We start from the raw sequence: 23,615 nt of genomic DNA, 5'->3' as shown, positions 1-23,615 counted from the left end.
GCTTTTGTAATGTGGTATCTTCAACAAGGATGCTTCACGAACAAAAAGCAAGGCTGTTAATAAGATTTAGTGTATGGAAGCTGTGGGTTGTAGTCTATGAGCACACTGAAACAAAGCAATAAAGAGCATGTAACAATTTATAAGTTTATAGTTCTAAATTTTACAAAAATTTTATAAGCCATAGCATTATCGGTCATTTTATAAAACAGGTTGGTTGGAAAATGTCATTTTTGTTCTTTTTGGAAAAACCAAATGACTCCAAGTGTACCTGATACATTTCCTGAAAATGAAAATGTATTTATTTAAAAGGCAGTTCTACAGATAAAATTTTTATTGAATTCAATTTTGGCTTTTTAAGTCACACCAGGCGATGCTCAGGAGTTACTCCTTGCGGTGCTTGGTGGACCATATGGATGTCAGGATCGAACCCAGGTTAGCCATAGGCAAGGCAAACACCCTGCCTTCTATTCTATTACTCCGGCCCCCTGAAAACAAAAATTTAAAGTAACAACTTCTGTGTTCAGCAATTTTTCAGGCCATTTATATCTGCAACCATGAACCCATTTTTTACTTTATCTTTATTACTAATATTCTCCATAACAACATTCTCAGCCATTTAAAAAGACAAAATTTTGCTAAATTTATCATTTAAATAATGAAGATGAGGGGCTGGCGCGATAGCACAACGGATAGGGAGTTTTCTTTGCACGTGCTGACTGGGGTTCGATTCCCAGCATCTCATATAGCCCCCCGAGCAGCACCAAGAGTAATAATGAAGATGATTTGATAATTTATTTATTTTTAGTCACACCCGGCATTGCACAGGGGTTACTCCTGGGTGTGCACTCAAGAATCACTCCTGGCGGTGCTTGGGGGACCATATGGGATGCTGGGGATCAAACCCGGGTTGGCAGCATGCAAGGCAAACGTCCTATTCACTGTTCTAGCCCTCGATAACATATCTTTGCTACAAGTTACTTTTCTTGTAGTTAACTTGTAGTCATTAAAAATATACAAAATGGGGTTAGAGAGATAGGTAAGCTGGTAGCCTTCCAGAGGCGTTTGCTTTGCACATAGCTGATCTGGGTTCAATCGTAAGATCCCCTGAGCTCTGTCAGGAATGATTCCTGAGTGCAGAGCCAGGAGTGAACCAAAAATAACCCCTCCAAAATGGACTTTTTTCTTAAAAAAAAAAAAAAATAATCTTAGTATTATAGAATTGTAGTCAATTTTAGTGCCTACATACATTCTAATATCCTATTTCACTGAAGTAAGTAGAAGTGAGTGGTCCTGAAGTAAAAATTTTGGGGGACGAAAAATAATCATGACGACCATGATTACAAGTCTACAAAAATGTAATGTTAAAAAATTTCTATAATTACTATATTCAATGTATTTAGTAATCAGTTTTCCTAGATTCACTAACCTCTCATCTTGAACAAAAAATTCTCAATTCCTATTAAAGAGATCACATTAATTAAGGGGCTTTTGTTTTGTTTTGGGGTCACATCCAATGATGCTCAAACCTGGGTTGGGTATGTGCAAGGTGAGTGCCCTACCTGCTGTAGCATCTCTCTAGCCTCATCATTACAAGGTTTTTCTTAGGTTAAGAAATCCTCTATTCCATATGCACGTGATCACTGTAGGAATAATATAATTGTAATTGTTACCATTAATAGAACAGTTACTTGAAAAAATGATTTATTTTTAAATTGAAAGTTTAGTTGAGGGCTGTAGCAATTGCACAGCTGGAAGGGCCTTGCACATGGCCAACCTGGGTTCGATTCCCAGCATCCCATATGGTCCCCCAGCATCGCCAGGGGTAATTCCTGAGTGCAGAGCCAGGAGGAACCCCTGTGCAACGCTGGGTGTGTGTGACCCAAAAAGAAAAAGAAAAAAGAGTTCTATTGAGTTCCTTTCTTTTTCCTTTCTTGGGTTTTGGGTCACATTAGGGGCTACTCCCACCTATGCAGGTAACTCCCAGAGGTACTGGGGACTGAGCCAGGGTCTGCTGCATGCCAGGCTAGCACTTTAGCCTCTCCACTAGCTCTAGACTCTTCCCAGACTAGCTTCCAAAAAATGATTTATTTTTAAAGGCGTCATTCAATACAAATTCTGGGAACTACAGATGTGGTATAAACTAAATTATCATACTAAATGAAGTTCAATTTCATGCTTAATTAAAAATATATAATTAAAAGAGAATCAAATTCTAACCTTAGTCTTATAAAATTTCCTTGAACTATACAAGTATACAATTTCTAAATGTGCTAAAGATAACAAAACTCAAGTCAGTTTTCTGAAAAATATAATTGTTCAGGGACAGGTTTTTATTGCAAATATTTACTCAAAAACTACTATATACAGCAGAATTTTTAGAGCCATTTAAGACATGTAACATTCAGTGAAACAAAATTTAAGAATTGAAATACATTATAAGTAAAAATGCAGCATTTCAAATAAAATTTCTTAGTACTTCAAAGCAATTATTCATTTCTATAGCTATTATTTTCTAGATGATAAAAAACTGAAAAAAAAAATCAATTTAGCAGATACCTTACTGATAAATTAGGCTAAACATTCCAAACCTATGTTAACATCATTGCTTTAAGCCCATTTAAAATTCCTATTTTACAACAAAATTTAAAAAAAAAAATCACTTAAACAAGGCTGAATTCAGGGCAATAAATTTTACAATATCTACATTATACCATACTTTGGTTTGGTTCCCAGACCATATTAATGGGTCTATTTCTAAAGGTAATTATTAAAACAATTTTAAAAGCATAATAGCTACAGCGATTTCAACAGTGGGTTTTTACTTTATGTATCAAGGAATTTCTACACAGCTTATCCATGGACATAAAGCACAAATATAAATTCATATTTTAATATTTCACTTTCACTGAAAGTTTAATTAGGTAAGCGTATAGCCTGGAAGGCTAACCTATGGAGTTACACAGATTCAAATATTCTGTTTACATGCTTCTGACATTCAGGAATGTTACACTGAATCCAAAATTAAGTTCATGTTCAGCCAAATTTGAAAGATAAACTAGTTTATCACTCTCAACAATTTCCATTTACCAGCATCAGGCTAAAAAGAAAGCTAACAATGCCCAGGAGCTCTAATTTCACATCAAATATTCCCTGAAGGTATGTGGCTTCCAAGTCTCTATGAATTACTTAAAAAGAATAGGTAAGAAATATGGACTTTTAGCTTACGGTTGACAAGAGTTTCAAAAGTTTTCAATGTAACTAATTCCTAATAAGCAAGATTGGACCTGCTATCTTGGAAACTTAAGTGAGACTTTTCCATGAATATAATTTAACCTTCATGAAGATCCTATTGGTGTTTTAAAAACTTATTGGAAATTAAAAAATAAGTAAGATGACCTATTTTTTAAAAATGCCGTAGCCTGAATGTATTGATAAAATGTGAATGATCACTCTCCATTTTTTTTTTCCTATTTCTGAACTCTACAACACATCCCAGAGCTAATCTGGTAGCAACGCTGAAATGTTCTTGCTGATGGTGCCAAGGCTGAGAGTGCTGGTTAGCTCCGACCCTGCCCCCTTTCACCTGCCCGCTCTGCTGCAGGCTCCGCAGTGCCAGGGATGTTTTCTTCGGGGGCATCACCCACGGGGGCGGGCTCTGTGTCCTCAGTCCTGGCCAAGGGACCACCACTCCCTTTCTGCAGAACCCTGGAGGCCGCACTCTCAAGCATCTCGGCTGCAGCACAAGGCTCCAAGCGAACACGCCACGGCTCACTCACGCCAGGCTTGTCTCTGCTGCTCAAAAGCTCATTAACTGTAAGCTCAGCCTGTGTTAATCGTGGATCTTGAATATTCTCTGAAGATAACGTTGCTTCACGGGACTTCTGTGCTTTCCCCTGGGCACATGGAACCGCGCTTCCTGCGTGCGGGCCTCCTTCCTGTCCCAGGTCCTGACAAACGGGCTCTGTTTGTTCCTCCTCAAGCACCTCCTCCGTGCCCAAGCTTGAGTCAGTACCTAACTTAGTTTCTGAGCCCGGTTCCATTATGCTTTCTTTACTTGTATTTGCTGATGAGCCTTCAAATGAATCGGCTTCACATTCACTTTTCTCTTCCTTTAAAGGTTTTGGTTTACTAAAAGAAAAAAACAATATATATATATATATATGCATATCTTTTACTAGAGATTCCCTCTAACATATTTAAACACCACCAAAAACAAAACAAAGCAACTTTTTTTTTGTTTGTAGGAGTACTGGTATTTATCCAGCCACTGATTAGCTGATTGAATTGTGCATGAACTCCACATTACTTTTTTTTTTCATTTTTTATGATTTTATTTATTGAATCACCGTGAGAGCAGTTACAAAGCTTTTGGGTCTAAGTCTCAGTCATACAATGAAACACCCGTACCTTCACCAGTGCCCATTCTACACCACCAAAAACCCCAGTATACCCCCATCCCACACCCTCCCCCTACCTGCGGGGCAGATGATTTCCACATTACTCTCTCTCTACTTTGATTACATTCAATATTTTGACACCAGACCCACCATTATTATTTGTGATTTTACCCCAACACTCAGATCTGCTGAAAAGGCAACAGTAGACGATTTGTTTTCTATTGCTGGTTATGAATAACATATGATGTCATGTGGCTGCAGTAGTGGCCACGGGATTTTGAAATTCCGAAATTTTAACACTTAAATCTGGAGGGATTTCTGCCAAAAGCCACTGGGTTTCGAGATCTGCTCCTGAGTCTCTGGGATCATGGCTGTTGAACAACTTGATGAGGAGCCAGAGAGGCTGTTCGTGGGCGATGACTTGGGGTCTCGTTGGGGTGGGGAGGACAGGCCCGGCTCCACCCCACCTCGTGAAGTCCAACAAGATTCGTCACTGCGGGCCCAAGCCTTGACTGTCCAGTGGCCTCTGGAGGATGACGGCCACAGAGCCGCCAGAAGGAAACAGGCAGAGGGACAGCACCCTTTCCCCCCTAGGGTGGCCTGGCAACAGTAACCTACTGCGGGGTCCGGACACATTTCTGCCAAAAGCTGCTGGGTTTCGAGATTTTTTTCTGAGTCTCTGGGATCAAGGCCGTTAAGCAGCTTGATCAGGAGCCAGAGAGGCCGTTCGTGGGCGATGACTTGGGGTCTTGTTGGGGTGGGAGGACAGGCCCAGCTCCCCCTCCATCCCGTGAGGCCCAACAAGTTTCATCACTGTGGGCCCAAGCCTGACTGTCCAATGGCCTCTGGAGGATGATGGCCACCAAGCCTCCAAGAGGGAGCAGGCGGAGGGACAACACCCTTTCCTCCCTGGTGTGGCCAGGCGACAGTAACGTACTGTGGGGTCCAGACGCATTTCTGCCAAAAGCCACTGGGTTTTGAGATTTGTTTCTGAGTCTCTGGAATCATGGCCGTTAAGCAGCTTGATCAGGAGCCAGAGAGGCCGTTCGTGGGCAATGACTTGGGGTCTCATTGGGATGGGGAGTCCAAGCCCGGCTCCACCCCCATCCCATGAGGCCCTGTGTGTCTCGTCACTGAGGGCCCAAATGTGACTATCCAGTGGCCTCTGAAGGATAGCGGCCACTGAGCTGCCAGGGGGATTACATATATAATTTCTTACAGTAATCTCCTGGGAATGGAAAATTTTTTTCCCAAAATGAATCACTCAATTATCTAAGCAACATTATCAAAGAGTAATTATTTATTAAATTTTTATATGTATTTCTCTACTATATATTTCTATACTATACATTTTGTTCTAATGTATCTATAGATTAATCTTGGATCAAGATTCGAATCTTAACTGCTGACTAACAATGTACATTATTATAAAATAGAGTAAATCAATTATATTTTAACTGACAATTGCTTGTTAAGACAAAATTCAAAACAATGAATACAGAAAAACTAATATCCAACAGAGCATTGATTAAATAATTTTAATAAAAAGAATGTTACAAATCTTACTTTATACAGTCAATTTCTAAATTAAATCCTACTAACATTTTTCACTAAATCCACAAATTTGGGAAGTGGCCTATAATACAAGTTACTCATATATTATTTTTTATATCGAGTTTTTCTTCATTTAGAAACTGTAGCAACACTGCCTCACTGGGCCAAGCACTCACTCTGGCGTGAAGGGCCCCAAGCTCCAAGTACGGCTGGAGATGCACACTCCCTCCCACCAAAGGAGGAAAGTAATTTTAAAGGAAACTTAAAGATGATCCATTTGCAAAACTGTCCCATTCCTATAACTTGCACTGCTTCAAACTGTTTCTATAATTGGAGTAATCAAAGTTATTAACATTTTACTTACTAGTAAGTACTTTGAAAAACAGTAATATAATACGTACTTTACATCTTTCAAAGATTTTACAAATAGGGCTCTGTGGTAGGTATTTGGTGTAGTAAAATCTCAAAAACTATTTCAGTTAAAAGTTATTGGTAAAAGCAGCAATAAATTGAAATATTCCTTTACTAATGAATTGAAATAATGCAGCTCAAATGTTATTTTATATAGCTGAGTTTCAAAAAATTCGTTTTTCCCTTACCTTTTAAAATTTGATGTTTCTGTTTCTCTTTCAGGTATATCAAATCTTGCAATTTCCTAAAATGATTAATAACAATTTTTATTTTATATTCATGGCTAAATTAACTGTTCTTAATGCAGACTAATTTTATTATACTAGAGATTCTGGATAAAAAAGAATTTAAGTATAAAACCTAACATAAAATAAAATAGAAAAGTTCTTAATCCATTTCTGTTAACTTTCATAACTAAAATCAGGATTTAAAATTAAAAAGAATTTCAGTGTATCAAGTTTTTGAGTCATGAAGAAACATATCCTCTTTCAAATATGAACAATTAAAATTTACTTGAATGGAAATCTAAGAAAACATGACTGATTTAAATATAAGTTGCATCCGTATGGTTTTATGCAAACATACTGAGAACAGAATCCTAGATAAAACATTTATGAAATCATCATCTCATATCGAAACCGTGATAGCCTTTGCAACGGTCAAATCCAAAGAAAACCATACACTTATTATATAAATTATGCATTTTTCTTATCTTAAATGTTTTATGGAGGAAAGCATATACTAAGCACAGTAAATCAGAGGCCAAACTAAGAGTAATAACTATTGATTGTTGAGTTATACAATGTCTGAGAGAGTATATTAATAACTATATTTATTATCTCATTTAATCCATGATTATATATTATATAATTCTATATTATATATAGATATTATAAACCCCATCTTAGCACATTAGAAATAAAACTACCTGGTTTCAGTGACAGAATCCAAAGTAATACCACAACAACTGACAAAGATTCCAACCTAGGTCTAGTTTTTTTATAACTACTGTGACTGACTCAAGCTGTGAAATGGATACTGACACTTTAATTGCATACATTTATTTCCCCAACTTCCCCACATACCACTAAACTGAGGGCAAAGAAATAAAATAGTTCCACTGTAAAGACCACAGAAAATAAAGAGCTATACAGATCATCAAAGAGATTCCAACCAAGCTGTGGACAGACTCTTGATTGAATTTGCTCTTGATGACCATGAATAATTTGTACGTAATTTTAACTTCTGAATTACCCTGTCTCTACAATACTTATTTCTCCTTAAATACTATACATCTGAAATTACACATGTGGCATTTTTAGCATAAAATTATAAGCTGAAGGCACAAATCTGGAATAATTTTGGGTGAAATACTGGCTTATGTACCCTAGTACACAACTGCTCATATCTGCCCATATTCTTGGTCAAGAATATTTTTATGTAAATAAAACTAATTGGTATGCATATATTAGGGTATAGCTTCTAAAATATATTTTTCTGAGATATTTTCCCAGCTTATTTAAAATTTTTATGCTAATTAGGTTCTTAAAACTTTCTTTTCTGGAATAAAATTATTCTCTCTTTTTGGGTGAAACAACTTTTTATTGAAATAAATTTAAAGAGGTGTGCGGAGGTGGGGGGTTGGGAATACATATTTGAGAGAAAACACTGGAATAAAATTTTTTTTTTCTTTTTGGGTCACACCTGGTGATGCACTGGGGTTACTCCTGGTTTATGCACTCAGGAATTAGTCCTGGTGGTGCTCGGGGGGACCATATGGAATGCTGGGAATCGAAGCCGTGTTGGCCTCATGCAAGGCAAACCCCCTAACGGCTGTGCTATTGCTCCAGCCCAAAATTATTCTTAATGTAAACATACCTGGCTATCAAGTATATTAATTTGTGAAGAACTATAGTAATCAATATTTAAAGGTAAGGAAAGGTATGCTTCTTTTATTCTCAATACTATTTAAAATATAACAACATTGTTAACACATAATTTAATTTTGAATTTTACTAGACAAAAAGTGATTTCTTTTAATGGTTATCTATATGATTATAATATCTGATAAGTCCAAATGAATTTAGAAATACTCTAGCATTTGGATTAATATTTTGTGATCTCTAAAAGACAAATTATTCACGTAAAACTTATATCTAAGACTAAGCACATTATTTTACCACAATCACAAAAAGTATACTTTCTTAAATCTTTAAATACATGTTTTAATATGCATTAAAACCCTTCAATCTTTGGAAGAATGGAGCATTCAAAGGGCTGAAGCACATGCTCTGCATATAGGTGGCCTGGGCTTGATCCCTGGCACCACATGGTCTCCTGAACACAGCAGGGAACAGTTCCAGCAAAGAATCATAAGAAGTCCCTGAGCACTTAGGTGTCGTTTCATATGCCTCTCACCTTCACCAAAAAAAAGTGTGTGTGTGTGTGGGGGGGGGGGGGGGGAATACACTTTAAAAAAGCACATGATGGTTCTACTCTTCTGGAAGGGAGCATGACAAACACAACACATGTCATAATCATGCCACCGGACTCCATGCCAGGCTGTTTCATTTAGGGCACCCCCGAGGAGGGCAGGTGAGATCCCTCCCTGCCCCAGGGACCCAGCCCCGGCAGCCGAAAACCTCCAGAACTCCATGCTCACAGCTGCTCTCCACATGCTCAGGCAGAGCCACACCCATGAGTGAACTTATTCCTGGACAACTCATACCTTACACCACCCATACGCCAAGAATAACACTCCATATTTGATGGAGTTTAAAGTAAGAGGCAAACAATTTTAGAATAATTATTTTTTAACAGATGTGTGTGTGTGTGTGTGTGTATATATATATATATATATATATATATATATGTATATACATATATATATGTAAGCACACAAGACTTAACCTTAACAACATGCTAGTGATCTCTTATAGAAGGGCTTAAAGCTCCCGGGATGAAATACAACAATCTTCATACTCTTTCCTCTAAGAAAAGAGGCAGCATTTGGTAGCATTTTCAGCGGTTTTCCATAACAAACAATACAAAATAAGTTATTTCAGTTCTGCTTTGAGGCAGGGGTTGAGGTTCAAGATGGAAATGTTAGAAATATAGTAGTGGAAAAGTGTTCGAATATTAAATGTAATCAAATATTTTGAATTACTTTATAAAAATAAAATTTAAAAAAAGCACATGATGAAATAGGGAAATTCTGTGACCACAAATTCTATTAAAAAGTTTTCAATATTTGAAACCATTTTTAAAACCGCAAGTATTTAAAAAGTTTTTAAAATTGCATCACATTGCTGCTAAAAACTTTGCAAGGGAAACAAAATTAAAACAAAGTCTCCTGAGTTCAGCCAGGAGTGATTCCCAGTGTTCAGAGCCAGGAGTAAGCCCGGAGTACAGATGGGTGTGGCCTCCCAAAAAGAAGGGTTGCAAGCCCTATCATGCCAAGTTCATAAAAAATGACGGTGTGGATAAGATTCCTATTCTCAAGACCCAGCGGAACAAAGCAGCTTAAAATGAGATCAACCCAGAACAACTGAGAGCATCACCTTCCTCCTTCCCACTCAATCTTGGGCTAGTAAACATCAAATACCAAGCAACAGCAGTAATGGGGGTTGGAGATAGGGAGAAAAGGAGCGGGGAGAGAAGGGGAGAGAACCTGAGAGGTAAGTCTCCTGAGTAGGGTGTAAGGATGTTGAAGGAAAACTCAACACACACTAGCTCCTGCACGAAGCAGAGCAAACGGTAGAAATGGGCCTAGCAGAGCAGTGTAACTGCAACAACCAAAAAACCCAAACTGACCCTAACACATGAATCACACTGAAGAAAACAGGTGGAACACTTTATGACACTGAATCTAGAGGCTCTGCAATAATTCAATGCCACTGGCCAAGCAAACTGAAGCAAAGATAAACAAATGGGACTGCATCATATTTCAACCCTTCAACATGGCAAAAGAAAGAGGACTACAATAAAAAGACTACGCAACCTGGGGAGAAAATATTTGCCCACTACTCACATAAAAAAGGGTTAACATCTAAGTTATATAAAGCACTTGTATAGCTTTACCCCCCAAAAAATATCCCATTCAAAATTGGGGGGAAGAGATATAAAATATGAAACTAGGAAAAAATTACCAGTAGCAGGAAGAGTGGATTGTCATTCAAGACACCACAGACATTAAATGAATAAGGAAATACTAATAACTCTATGCACACCAATTCAACATTTTTAATAAAATTCACCAATACAGCCAAAACACTAACCCAAACTTAAGAATAAGCAAATAAACGGCACACAGCAACAAAGAACACTGCTGGAGGGCTCCACAGCTCCCGGAGAATGCTCCAGGTTCCAAACAGAGCTGATCTCACCAGGAGGTCCCAGATGGGGTAGGTGCAGCATCCCGCCTTCTCCAGATGAAACCCTGGTGACCAGGAGTCTCTACAAGCATAGCTCGGGCATGCGGGAACCAGGACATTTTTTCCAAACTGTGCGGCCGCATAACACCTCCTTATATACACAAAGTGATCAATGGAAAGTAAATCATCCAACGTTTCTCCCTGAAAATCAGGCTTAACTCTTTTGCAAACCACAACACTCAAAAGGAGAGAGAGAACAGAGGGGAATGCCTTGCCACAGAGGCAGGGTGGGATGGGGGCATGGGGAGAGGGAGGGATACTGGGATCCGTGGTGGTGGGAAATGGGCACTGGCGGAGGGATGGGTATTTGAAATTAAAAAATAAATAATTAAAAAATATGTACACACACACAAAAAAATAAGCAAATAACCAAAAAATTGTGTCTACTGAAGAAATTTGTAATTTAAACCTTTCAAACAAAAAAAAAATTTTCTGTGGTATAAAAAAAAACTCACCTGGGAAAAGCGATTCACTTATTCCATTGTACAAAACAGAAAAGTTATTAAAAAATTACATTCAACCTCCTAAATTCATATATTCAGAAATATACAAATAATGTTAATGCTTTAAAAATCGACATCAAACACTGGTGGAGAGATGGAATAACGTATGACTGAAATTTAATCATGAACAGCTTGTAAGGAAATGTCTCACGGTGACTCAATAGAACAATTTTAATGTATTAAAAAATTAAAAAAAATCAAGTAAGCAGGTACTTGGCAAAACTATTTCTATATTCATGTATTAGAAAGCCCATAAATAGCACTTTTTTGGTAATTCTGAGTATTCTATTTGAGTCTGTCTAAGATAACAAAGACATTTAATAGATAGCCAAGAAATCTCTATTTTAAAAATAAAGGTTTGGTAGTCTAACTGCTCCAGAAAATTGAATCATCTAGAGAGATTAATTTTTCCAATGCGCCAAATGTTGAGGTTTTTCTGATTACAGGTCACCTGCATCATAAATGTATCTCCGTTATTTATTTATTAAGGTAAATAAAGAACAAGTGAAACAAATGCTATCTTTAACAAAATAAACACATAATCTAACTCATCTGAAGAAAACAAAGACCAAACACAACTTCTTCCTTCTGGAAACATGGTAATAATTACTGCTGTATATACACTAATCTGAAATATTTAAAACCTCACAAAAATGTATAAACAATAAAAGTATGAATGAAGCAAAATTTACCTCACATATAGGTTCTTGTTCCTTACCGGGAGTTTCATTTTTTAATCTTGAAGACAAAATAAATATTGAATATTTTATTTTATATTTACAATGAAAAACTATAAAAGTTTTTGCATGCTAAAAAAATTAAAATATTAGTCTGAACTAATGTACACTGTCTATTTAGTAAATGACCAAAGTAAATATTTTAAGGTAAAAATAAAGTGCACGTGATTAAATAGAAGATTCAATAAATGTGCTAAAAAATGAATAAAAATGTGCATTTTCTTTCCTAAAAACAAGAGCACTGAAGGCACATTCTCAACATTAACTACAATTTAAAATTTACAATGTTACATATTAGTAATGTTTTATAAAGTTATTCTTTACAATTAAAAACCGCATAAAAAAGGAAAAAACCACATTTATGCTTATTAAAAAACACATAGAAATGTATTCCATTATAGCACAGAAAGAGATATTCTATGTATTGTGAAATTCAATATAATAATTCCGTATCAATATGTATTCTAATCATCTTACTCCTGGATGCAGCAAAATCACAGGAAAAATTTTTGAATTTTAAAGGACATATCCTTTTAAAAACTTTTATAAGATAGTTCAAATAATAAAATTTTAAACTTATTAACTTTCAAATAGAAAGTGTAATTTATTAAACATTAACAATGGCACATGTAGTTCATATATAAAATATTTTAAAATATTTACTCAGTTTTTCATGTTTCAGAAAATGCTAATGCCTAATATTTGCTGATATTAAAATCAATTTTAATTTACAGAAACAATATGTCCAACTTATTGAAATATCCCTAGTAAGAGATATCCCTTGTAAGGTAAATCATACTTTAAAAGTTTTGGTATCTCGAATATAAATGGCAGCTATTCCAGAAGCTTATCTATGATTGGCTGATGGAATCAGCAGTTTGAAAACACTTCTCTTATCTCTTATTATTCATTCTCTGAGGTTACATATTAAAAATTAAGTCCATAAATGTTAAAGCTTTATTAAATGGATTAGTAATTTAACAGTAAAATTACTTATATGTAATTTAGCATAAAGTTGCAAAAACTTGAAATGCAGAATGTCCTTTTGTCAAAGAAGCACTATTTTGGAAGTCTACTAATGCAAACTTACAAATAAAAAAATTTAAAATCCAAAAAACTAAATGAAAAAAATTAAAAGTTGACAAAATGCCATATGGTGTCTATTTTTTTATGTTAAAGGTTTTATAATGCAAGTAGTTAACTGTGAACAACAATATAAAGATAAAATAACACCAAGTATAAAGTGCAGTTACAGTGCTTTAATATTGAGGGATAATAGTTTCAGCAATACGTATATAAAGTAGTTAAGAAAATGTGTAAAAAATTAGAGCAAAACAAGTGATTAATAAAATTTTGAAATTTATACATTACAACTTATTTTTATTTCTAAATATTTAACAATTTTAAACTCAGTTTGAAAACTGAAACAGGGCTGGGGAGAGAAGTGCAAATGGCTGGAGTATGTCCTGCACCCAGGAACCCAGTTCCATTCCCAGCACCCACGCTGCCTCTCCCAAGAGCACCTAGCTGCTCTGGAGCACATGTGGTCCTCCAAAAATAATGATCAAAAAATGCAAGAAATTGGTCTTAGCATAAAAACATAAAAGAAAAATTTTTCAGTTTGCCTTTTAAAATGTTATCAAATCAAGAACATATGTTCTTGCAAAAATAATAACAGTATGCTGATCATTTTCACAAAGGCTATTCTAATGAGTTGATTTTTACGCAGCAATTAAAATAAAAGCTATTAAATGTGCTACTATTGATATTCCCACTGGGAAACTGAGATGTTTTAGTATCTCTGCAAGGGAGTCTGACGACAGATTAATGATTCTCTTCTTTTTACTGGTTAAGAAACTGGTAGATAAGAACAAAATAAGTTATTGAAATAACAAGCATTAATGTCTATTATACCAGTCTTTTCTATGTGTGTGCATGAGCGAGCTGTGTGTGTGTGTGTGTGTGTGTGTGTGTGTGTGTGTGTGTGTGTGTGTAGTCTTAACCACACTATAGTATTGTCTGTAAGAAACTTAGAATTGTAATAATCATTAAAAACATTTAGGAGAAAAAAAATTTTAAAATACCCTGAAATATTAGAAAAACACTACATAAAGTTTTACTTAGTTACAAATTCATCTAGAAAATAATACATTTTTAAGACTACAGAAACATATTTTAAGAAACAAAATTTAGAATGACTTTTTAGTAATATATTTTATTTTCTTAACTTTTTTTACTGAATTACTGTGACAGACCCTTACAAAGCTGTTCATGATTGGATTTCAGTCATACAGTTAAAATGACTATTATTAATAGATTTGAAAAAGAAAAAGGCTCTTACCTGTAATTCTTCCTCTGTCACCCCTCCCTCCGCCCCCGCCCCACCCCTGCCCAGGGACAGCAGTTCCCCACTACCATAAATTACGCTGTCAAGTTTCCCACATTTGGGGAAATCTCAGGGGTCAGCATATCCGGAGTACAATGAATAAGCCTTGCCCTGGGAAAACCACCTTCATGATCATGGCATCTCCCTATCATCTTACCTGTAAATTCTTATTCGTTAAAGATACCTGCTGAAATAATCATCATTTGAGATATTCAATTGTCTGGTTTAAGAAAGAGTGAAATTTGCTAAGCTCAAAGTTCTGAGCGAATAACCTGTCATTTTAAGTTTTTCACTTTTCACCTATGTTGCAATATTTTTTATAGAAAAAATACAGTGTAATATTTAAAACAAATACCATGTAAGGTTGTAATGTATAAGAATAGAATAATTGAGTGGTGATCAATCTTAACAACAAAACATTATATTCAAGATTATAAATAAGTAACTTTTCTCCTGTAGATAAAACTACTGAAATAGATCTCTCTGATGTATTTTTGACCAACAACCCTTTAATCCTGAAGATTAAACTGAAATAAAGACCTTACTGGCACTTCTTTAGGTCATATATACAATCCACGTCTACATATAAAATGAGTATTTTGGTTCAGTAATATCAGTGTGTTCTTTTGAGGTTTCATTCATACTTTAAACATACTGTGCAAAAGGGGAGAGGACTCTGCGGGGGAATGCTCAGAGTCCTCCTGGCCGATTACATTCTTTCCAATCAAATTTTGAATGCTGAATTTTTAAATGTAGCAATTTATGAATATTTGTAATCATCTCATTATATCAAAAGTTGAAAAGAGATTTATAACAAGCTAGCAGTAAAGTTAACTGGTTGTTAAGAACTCCACCTAGATATTGAGGATTAAATTCACGCTAGTAGCCACCGGATGAGGAAATAACAGTAAACATCTACTGCACGATTTCTGATCATTTGTTCTGAGCTGTGAGCAAGTAGAAAGGGTGAGTGAGGTAAATATTTAGAAGGTTGCACAGACAACATTTACTCTGCTAAGAGCTCCAGCCCATAGTAAAGGCAGTTCCTCTTTTTCAAGATCCCTATCAAAGAAATGTATTAAAAGCAAATGTTTATAGAACTGTGAAACTATATATATATATGTATATATATACAAACATACACACATACATACATACATACATACATATATATATATAAAATATACATAGCTGTGCAAAGAATCAAGTCAATAAGAGGAGGAGGCAAGGAAGCAGTGAAGCAATTCCAGGCATGATAAAAACAAAGAAGTATAAAACAAGTATAAAATAAGACAGCAATGATAAAAGTCTGAGTAGCCCCTATGACTAGAGGTGGGGACCAGAGGCAGTAGTCAGAGATGCAGTAAAGAGACATGGCACAGCCAGGGAAGGTCTTGATGGCCGTGTTGAAACATGTGTTACTGAATACTTACACTATTCTAAAATTAGGAGGGAAATGTCAGATTTGTGACAAAGAGCAGGATTACAAGAATCTGGGCTGCATGTGGGGCTTCAAGTTAGCAGGTAAAGTAGCAGTAGCTTAGATGGAAAAGAGGAAGGTTTAGGGAGATAAGGTGAAACCAACTGACTATAAATACGACCTGGGTAAAATTACTAAGAGGAACACATATGAAGCCCTGCTCCCTGTCTCCCCTCCACCCTGGCCAAAAATAAAATATCCTTTCTGACTGGAAAAGAATGACAGTGACATTAATGAAGACAAAATCCAGAGGTAGATAAACAAGTCTGCGGCACCAAGAACATTCACACAGCAAGTTATACTCAGGTCAGCTCAGTCTTGTGTATCTCAGCACCCAGACATCTGAACCCTAATTTCTACTCAGATAAACTCAAAATTATTACCCAGAGCGATAGCACAGCGGGTAGGGCGTTCGCCTTACAAGCGGCCAACATGGCCGACCCGAGTTCGATTCCTCCGCCCCTCTCGGAGAGCCCGGTAAGCTACCGAGAGTATTCGATATGCCAGACACAGTAACAACAAAGTCTCCAATGGAGACGTTACTGGGCCCGCTCGAGCAAATTGACGATCAACGGGAGGGCCTTTTAATTTTAATTTAATTATTACCCAGAGCATGATTCCTTCATTCTTACTACTACTGTTTAGTAATCAAAAACTCAAATGAAAAATGAGCATATTGGAATAGGCTTGAGTCCTATGATATTACCATCTTCATTTTAACATTGTTAATATTGTTTCCATACAATAGATGAGAAAATCTAGTGTCTATGAAAGACTACAGAAATTAAGCAGCACAAGGGCTAAAGTACTTCAAGTTTCTACTGCACAGCCAACTTTCCTCGCAGGAAGCAGACTCCCTGATAATCATGCCAGAAAAATGGGAAATAGCAAAACTGATGTATTTCAACATATTTTCCACTTTAAAGCATAATGCCAAGTAAATTTTACTAATGGAGCACTTTATGTTATCATTTGTCAACATTTTCTAATACTCACAAACAGAAGAAACGCTGTTCGTAAATCTGGAAGCTAGATCCTGGCCCCAATATTACAGCCTGTGAGTTAGAGCCTACTATTCTTTAGAATTAGAGGGCCTTCACTAAAAGTTCAGTCCTATCCAGTTCCTGGGACAATTCGTAATAAAGCAGAATTACATTTGGGACCAGAGACATATCCAGAGAAATAACAGCAGCTGTGTGAGCTTGGGCAAATCATGTCATAGCTCAGGTACCTGATCCATAAAAATCAAAATAATGGTACGTTTCCTCTTAGTTTGTGAGAATTAAGTAAATAAATGCAAATTAGAAGTATGTCAAGTATATGGTATGTGGCTCAGATGCTATTGTATATTATTGATGAGGTAACCTGGTTTGTTACAGGGTTATTATTGATGAATTAGGCATCATGTTATTGTACCTCACCTATCACCAAAGTGTTAATGTCCCTCACCACTGCCCACAGGGCACTTCTCCTGCACTACTTCCCTTTATCCCCTGCTTCTTCCTCTCATTCCCCACATACTTCTTAACCTCAATTCTATTCTAAGAATTTGCTTTTATTGGACATTGTCAATTCCCCTATTTGTTTCCTTGCAGATATACATGTGTGAGATCAACTGATACTTTTTTCCCCTTCTAACTTATTTTGCTTGTCATGATTACCGTTTAGTTCTATTGTAACAAATCCAAAGTTCCATCTTCTTTTCTCATAAACTGAGTTACAGGGAAACACAAATCAAAACCACAATGAGATTCCATGACATATCACTGATAAAGGCCGATAGAAAATGGCTGAAAATAGCCATGCTGTAGGTCTGAAGTGCAAAGGGGATACTTATTCAGCACTGGTGTGATAGAACTGGTTCAGTCCCTATGGAAAACAGTATGGAGACTTTTCTAAAACAAGTAAAAATAGCACTGCCACGTGATCCAGAAATCCCAGACCTCAGTATCTATTTGAAGAACACAAAAATATTAATTGAAAAAGATATATGCACACCTATTCTTAATGCAATGCTAGCTACAATAGCCAAGCTCTGGAACCAACCCAAGTACCCTACAAAAGAGTGGGTAAAAAAATTGTGATATATATAGATACACAATGGGATGCAATTTGACTACTTCTGTTATTGCTGAGCTGGGGATCAATCTTACTGTCAGTGACTTAGCATATGCCACATAGGATCATAAACCCTTTCACCACTTAAATGATCTTCAGTGGCTGAATATATTTGTTCTGCCACACACTCAAGCACATTATCTTATTATCAGACTATTAATTTTTACTGATCTTTTGTTACTGTTAGGACCAACCCTATATGTTCTGGTATGAACTGGTCCATCCATTTCTGAAAACTGGGTATTATTTAGCCACTTCCAGTCAGGAATAAAGAACAAAAATGCCATTCTAGATAGTAAAATAGAGACAAGGATAGAGACGAGGACTCAAAAGAAAAAAACTACATGTAAAAATGTAAAGTTAAAAAAATAAAAAGGTTTGAGACCACACATGGGGGAGCTCAGGGCTTACTCCTGGTTCTGTGCTCAGAGATAACTCTTGGTAGTGTTCAGGGAATCACATGTGGTTCCTAGGATCCAAATGGGGCTGACTATATGCAAGGCAAGTAAATTATCTCCCGTCTTATTGTCTTTCTGGTCCCCACAAAAATGTGAAAAAAAAATTAAAAATAAGATCAATAAAGGCAAATGATTTAAACTGGAAACCTTAGAGCTCTATTTTGTTGGCAAGATTGACTTAAGTCATGGATATTTAGCTATTAATCATGAGATTAATTCTCAAGACCAGGAAATTGAGAAAAAAAAAAAGGAAATAACCTCAATCACTAGGGAGCTGTCAGTCTGAGTGGGTAAAAAAATTGTGATATATATAGATATGTCCCTAAAGGACAACAACGGTTTCATTACTCTTTCCATTTCACCAGTTCTCTTGTAGTTCCCTAATAATCAGATATCAAAGGCAGAATCCAATTTGCCAGAAACCACCATATTTTGATGTAATTTCTACCTAATCACTTGCAATTACATAACAGGAAAATATACTGCAGGTACTCCGAGAGAAAAAGAGCATTTTACGGCTGCTAAAGATTTTATTTGATATATTAATGTCTGTGGTAGATTCTAAGGAAACGGTTCAAATTCAGAAGTTTACAGAAAAATTAAATGCTGCCTTACATATTTTACAAGTCATAGATTCAACAGAACTAAGTATATTAATAACATTCTTACAAAATTTTAAAAATGATTAGTATTCTGCTCTTGTAAGAGCTGACTTTCTTAAAGACAAATAATGACTTACTGAATTAGAAGAGATATCAAGTTGTATTTTTCCTTGTGAACAGACTCCTCCAATATAGTAGTTTATAAAGATAACTTTATGTAATATATACATGAAAATTTAACTGATTATAAAATAATTTATAGATTCAACTGATTATAAAATCAGCTGACAGTGTAGCCTTTGAAGATGTAGACTCTGTCTACATTTCTGTTTTATTCTGTAATTTCCCTGGTGACATGGAATTTGTCTTAGTCATTTATCTATTTTTTAGCAATGACACAGACTTAAACATATATGGTAGAGGCATTGGAGTGATAGGACAGCGGGTAGTGCACTTGTCTTGCATGTAGCTGATTAAATTCAATCCCTGACACTCCATATAGTCCCTTGAGCACTGCCTCTCTTCCATTCCCCTTCTCCTCCTCCCCGCCCCCCCCCCGCCCCCATAGTACACAATAAATGCTAGTGTGTATACATAAAAGAACTACATTATACCACAGAAGAGTCATGTCAGGACCAAGGAGGCTAAGCATATAACAACAGTATCTCTTGCAGTAATTATGAAACATGAGGAACTCAGTTTCAATAATGAAGTCAGTTTCCTGTTTTCATCTGTCCTTAGTATTTCTCATCTCTCCTCTTTTTTTTTTTTTTTTTTTGCTTTTTGGGTCACACCCAGTTACTCCTGGCTCTGCACTCAGGAATTAGTCCTGGCGGTGCTCAGGGGGACCATATGGGATACTGGGAATCAAACCCAGGTTGGCCGCGTGCAAGGCGGTGTACTATTGCTCCAGCTCCAGCCCCTCTCATCTCTTTTAAGTCTTCAAATTATGTAAAATTTATTTTCAATCTTGTTTCCCAAGTGAAAGCAGAAAGTGAGGTTCTAATGCTGGGAAAGACCTGGATCTCCACTTATGACCCCTGCCAACGGCCTCCCAATGCATTTCACATAGAACAAGCTTGGAAGTAACTGAAATAATTAAATCGACTTCAAAATGTGGTTCTTTGGACATTTGCTTTGATTCATCAAAGAGAACTCTCTAGCCTTCTTTTCCAAACATGAGTTAATACTATGGGTTTCCTATGCATTACTATGTTGTGGAGATGTGAGAAGAGAAAAATAGTCTATTCTCAACTTTTTGTCAAAAAAAAGAATTTTGCTAAACCTAAACTTTCATTTCCATTTTAAGTTAATTATCTAATCAGATACATAGACTAGAGCAGACAGAGGAAGGGGAAATGGAGAGAAGGGAGAAATGGAAAGAGCAATTTAGTGAGTGAGTCACAATTTTTCTCATAGGTAAGAAAAGCAGGTTTGGGTGTAATAATGGTCTATAAAAGAAACATCAACTTCACTACTGCTGATCAGCACAGTGAAACATCTTCACAAAGAAGTAGTATTGGCTAAGTGCCCAAGATCCCTGGAAATAAACGTCTAATAGACTCTTTTTTAAAGGGATTCTGTCAGCTCACAATGAATGTTTTCTTCCTAGAGGTCTATGTACTTTTTAACAGTGTCATTTTGGTTTTTAGCAGGACACGTCAGAACAGTATTCAATTATGACATCAGAGAATTATATGAGATATTGTAATAGAAGCAGGCTGGAGCGATAGCACAGCAGGTAGGGCGTTTGCTTTGCAGGCGGCCGACCCAGGTTCAATTCCTCTGTCCCTCTCGGAGAGCCCGGCAAGCTACCGAGAGTATCCTGCCTGCACGCCATAGCCTGGCAAGCTCCCCGTGATATATTTGATATGCCAAAAACAGTAACAACAAGACTCACAATGGAGATGTTACTGGTGCCCGCTCAAGCAAATCGATGACAGGAGGGCAGTGCTACAGTAATAGAAGCACTCCAATGAGATGAGATTCACTGAACAATTTGGAGGAATGGACTGCAGAACCTGTGAACTATAAGCCAAAATGACAAAGAGCACACCCTGTGCAGAAAGAATGACACCAAAACTCTCCAAGGAGACTGCACTACACATGGGCCTGCTGTCATCAGCACTAGAAGGAAGAAGGAATGATCAATAAAAGCATCAGCATAACAGCTGGAGCAGCAGCATCAACAGCATGTGTCTACTGAGAGCTTTCTAATCCAGCCTGTCCTAAATGACCTTATTTGACTAAATTGTCTAAATGAAAGTTTAATTTTCATACAGTATCTCGATTTCCTAGTTACTCTTCAAGGAGTTACTAGATCATTTTAACTAAGGAGGAAGGCTTGGCTTGGTAAGGTGAATTCACTGTCTCACAGCTACAGAACTGGTTAGATAGGAAACCAGAATTTATACCTAGGATTACTATTTTTCAAAGTCACACTCCTTTCAAAATTATATATACTACAGTGTTTTGGGTCACACTATTATTTTTTTCCTGTGTAGGATTAAAACACTTATAGTCCTATAGTATTTATATATCCCCCTTGGTTTTGGGGTCATATCTGGTAATAATCAAGATTTACTCTTGGCTCAGTGCTCAGGGCTCACTTCTGCCAGAGATGGAACCTGGGTCAGCTACATGAAAGGCAGGTGTCTTATCCATTATATTATCTTTCCAGCCTGTATTTATACTTTTTCTAAAAAGAATTATGTCTAAACCAAACCTAAATGCATTCACAGAAATTCCCTAAAAATGTGCTCAGTGAACTACAGACATAAAAAATGGCACAATAAAACCATTTTTAAAATGATTTTAACCATTGTAAATGTTTTAAAACTGACTAAAGTGTTTCAGTAATAACTTCAAGGAAAGTGGAGTTAGAAAAAGAAGTTAACAAAATAATCTGTGAAAGTGGCATGGGGAGGTCAGGTGACAATTAGGCAGAAGATTAGCTTAATTCTATCTGAATAAGAGACATACATAAACTCAAGAGTTCATTTGTAACAAAATACTGTAATGAAAGTGGTACCATGCCATATTGGTATGGTGCTTCCTACATGCTACTTTCTAAGTACTATAGTAACAGTCTGAAGAAAAACAGTTATGTGAGTTAATCAATATGCTCACACATTTTATGAAGAGAAGCTAGAATTAGATATGAGAAGAGTCACAACTTTTGAGTCTTGGTGTGAAATCATGTAAAGTAACCATACAAACATTCCTTGCTGCTATATTCACAAACAGAATAAGGGCCAGGAAGATAATTCAAAGGGCTAGAGCACATTTTGCACGTGGAGGTCTGAGTTTATTCCCTAGTAAAAGGTAAAGGTAAAGGCCCTCCCGTTGATCATGGATTTGCTCGAGCGGGCCCAGTAACGTCTCCATTGGAGATTTTGTTGTTACTGTGTTTGGCATATCGAATACGTCACGGGAATTTGTAGTACCACTTTGAGCACCACTAGGAGTGCTACCAAGCACTGCCAGATGTGGTCCCAAATACAAAACAAAGAAATAAAATGGACTACGGAATAACCAATCTGTTACTGTGATCTTCAACTTCACAAACATGAGAAAGTAATTGTTCTTGGTGTATTTTACAAAAATATGAATATGTATACTGCTAGAATCAAGTTATAAATTTCCCCTTATATATGATTCCGTTTAATGAACAAAATGTCTAGGAGTCTCTTAATCAAAACTTCTGAATGTAAGGAAGGGTATTTCTCTCTCCTTCTCTTCTCTCCCCCTCCCCCACCCCCCCTGCAGGCAAGCGCAAGAGAAGCACCCTATCCGCTGTGCTGTCTCTGGTCAGCGTTTTTGTTTACTGTTACTTTCACTGAAGTATGTTAACAGTTCACTGTTCAAAATCCTCTAGTGACCATTATTATCTGATTAAGAGCCAATTCTTTACAATGGTCTCTTCAGTCACATGAAACATGAGCCACGTTATCTCTCAAGTTCTGTCTTCTGTTCTTTATTCTCACTCTCTCCTGCATTCCTGCCATCCAATTTCCTGATAGTTCCTTAAATCAAAAATGATCTCAAATCAATAGCTGTTCCTTCTCATTAGCTGCTCCTTATCACTTGAGATCATCTGTGAGGAGATGCGTTTTCAATCTTTAATAGATGACCTACTTTGGGTCTTCATTTAAATGTCATCTATCTCTCAATGAGTCTTTTCCTGACATAATTTTCTCAAACAGCAGTTTCCTGATTACCAATCCATATTTCTTATCCCCTTCCCTACTTAATTTTTATCCATCATTTAACATGCTATATAATTTTGTCACTAAAATATAAGCGCTAAAAGGGCAGAGATTTCCAGCTACTTTTCCAGCATCTAGAACAGAGGTAGTCAAACTTACTTGAACTCACCACATCTTTTTCAGAAAAAAATTCCTTAGTGCTCCTCTGGAAAATCTACTTTCTTTAAGCAAACAATGATAAAGTGCCCAGCACCCCCAACTAAATGCACTAAGGTCACAACTCTGTTTGTTCCAGAGTCTAGGGTGAATCACCCACTTTGGAGAACTT

At 36.5% G+C, this 23,615-nt stretch overlaps 1 protein-coding gene and 1 pseudogene across 3 annotated transcripts in view; both read right to left on the bottom strand.

Annotated features, from left to right (window-relative positions):
* Positions 1-2,291: 2,291 nt before the first annotated feature.
* ZNF280D (zinc finger protein 280D) overlaps positions 2,292-23,615 on the bottom strand; it is a 110,088-nt gene continuing 88,764 nt past the window's right edge. For all 3 annotated transcript variants that reach the window (XM_056130764.1, XM_056130762.1, XM_056130763.1), the window contains exons 19-21: positions 11,991-12,036; positions 6,551-6,606; positions 2,292-4,128 (exon numbers count right to left, since the gene is read on the bottom strand). In XM_056130764.1, coding sequence (XP_055986739.1) covers positions 3,558-4,128; positions 6,551-6,606; positions 11,991-12,036 — 673 coding nt within the window. In that variant the 3' untranslated portion in view covers positions 2,292-3,557. The remainder of the gene's footprint in view (positions 4,129-6,550; positions 6,607-11,990; positions 12,037-23,615) is intronic.
* Positions 14,428-14,582, bottom strand: LOC130039005 (uncharacterized; annotated as a pseudogene).

Source organism: Sorex fumeus, unplaced genomic scaffold (genome assembly GCF_029834395.1).
Source record: "Sorex fumeus unplaced genomic scaffold, SorFum_2.1 ptg000081l, whole genome shotgun sequence".
Taxonomy (NCBI): Eukaryota; Metazoa; Chordata; class Mammalia; order Eulipotyphla; family Soricidae; genus Sorex; species Sorex fumeus.
The sequence above is the reverse complement of the archived record's forward strand: the minus strand, read 5'-3'. Positions and strand labels throughout refer to the sequence as shown.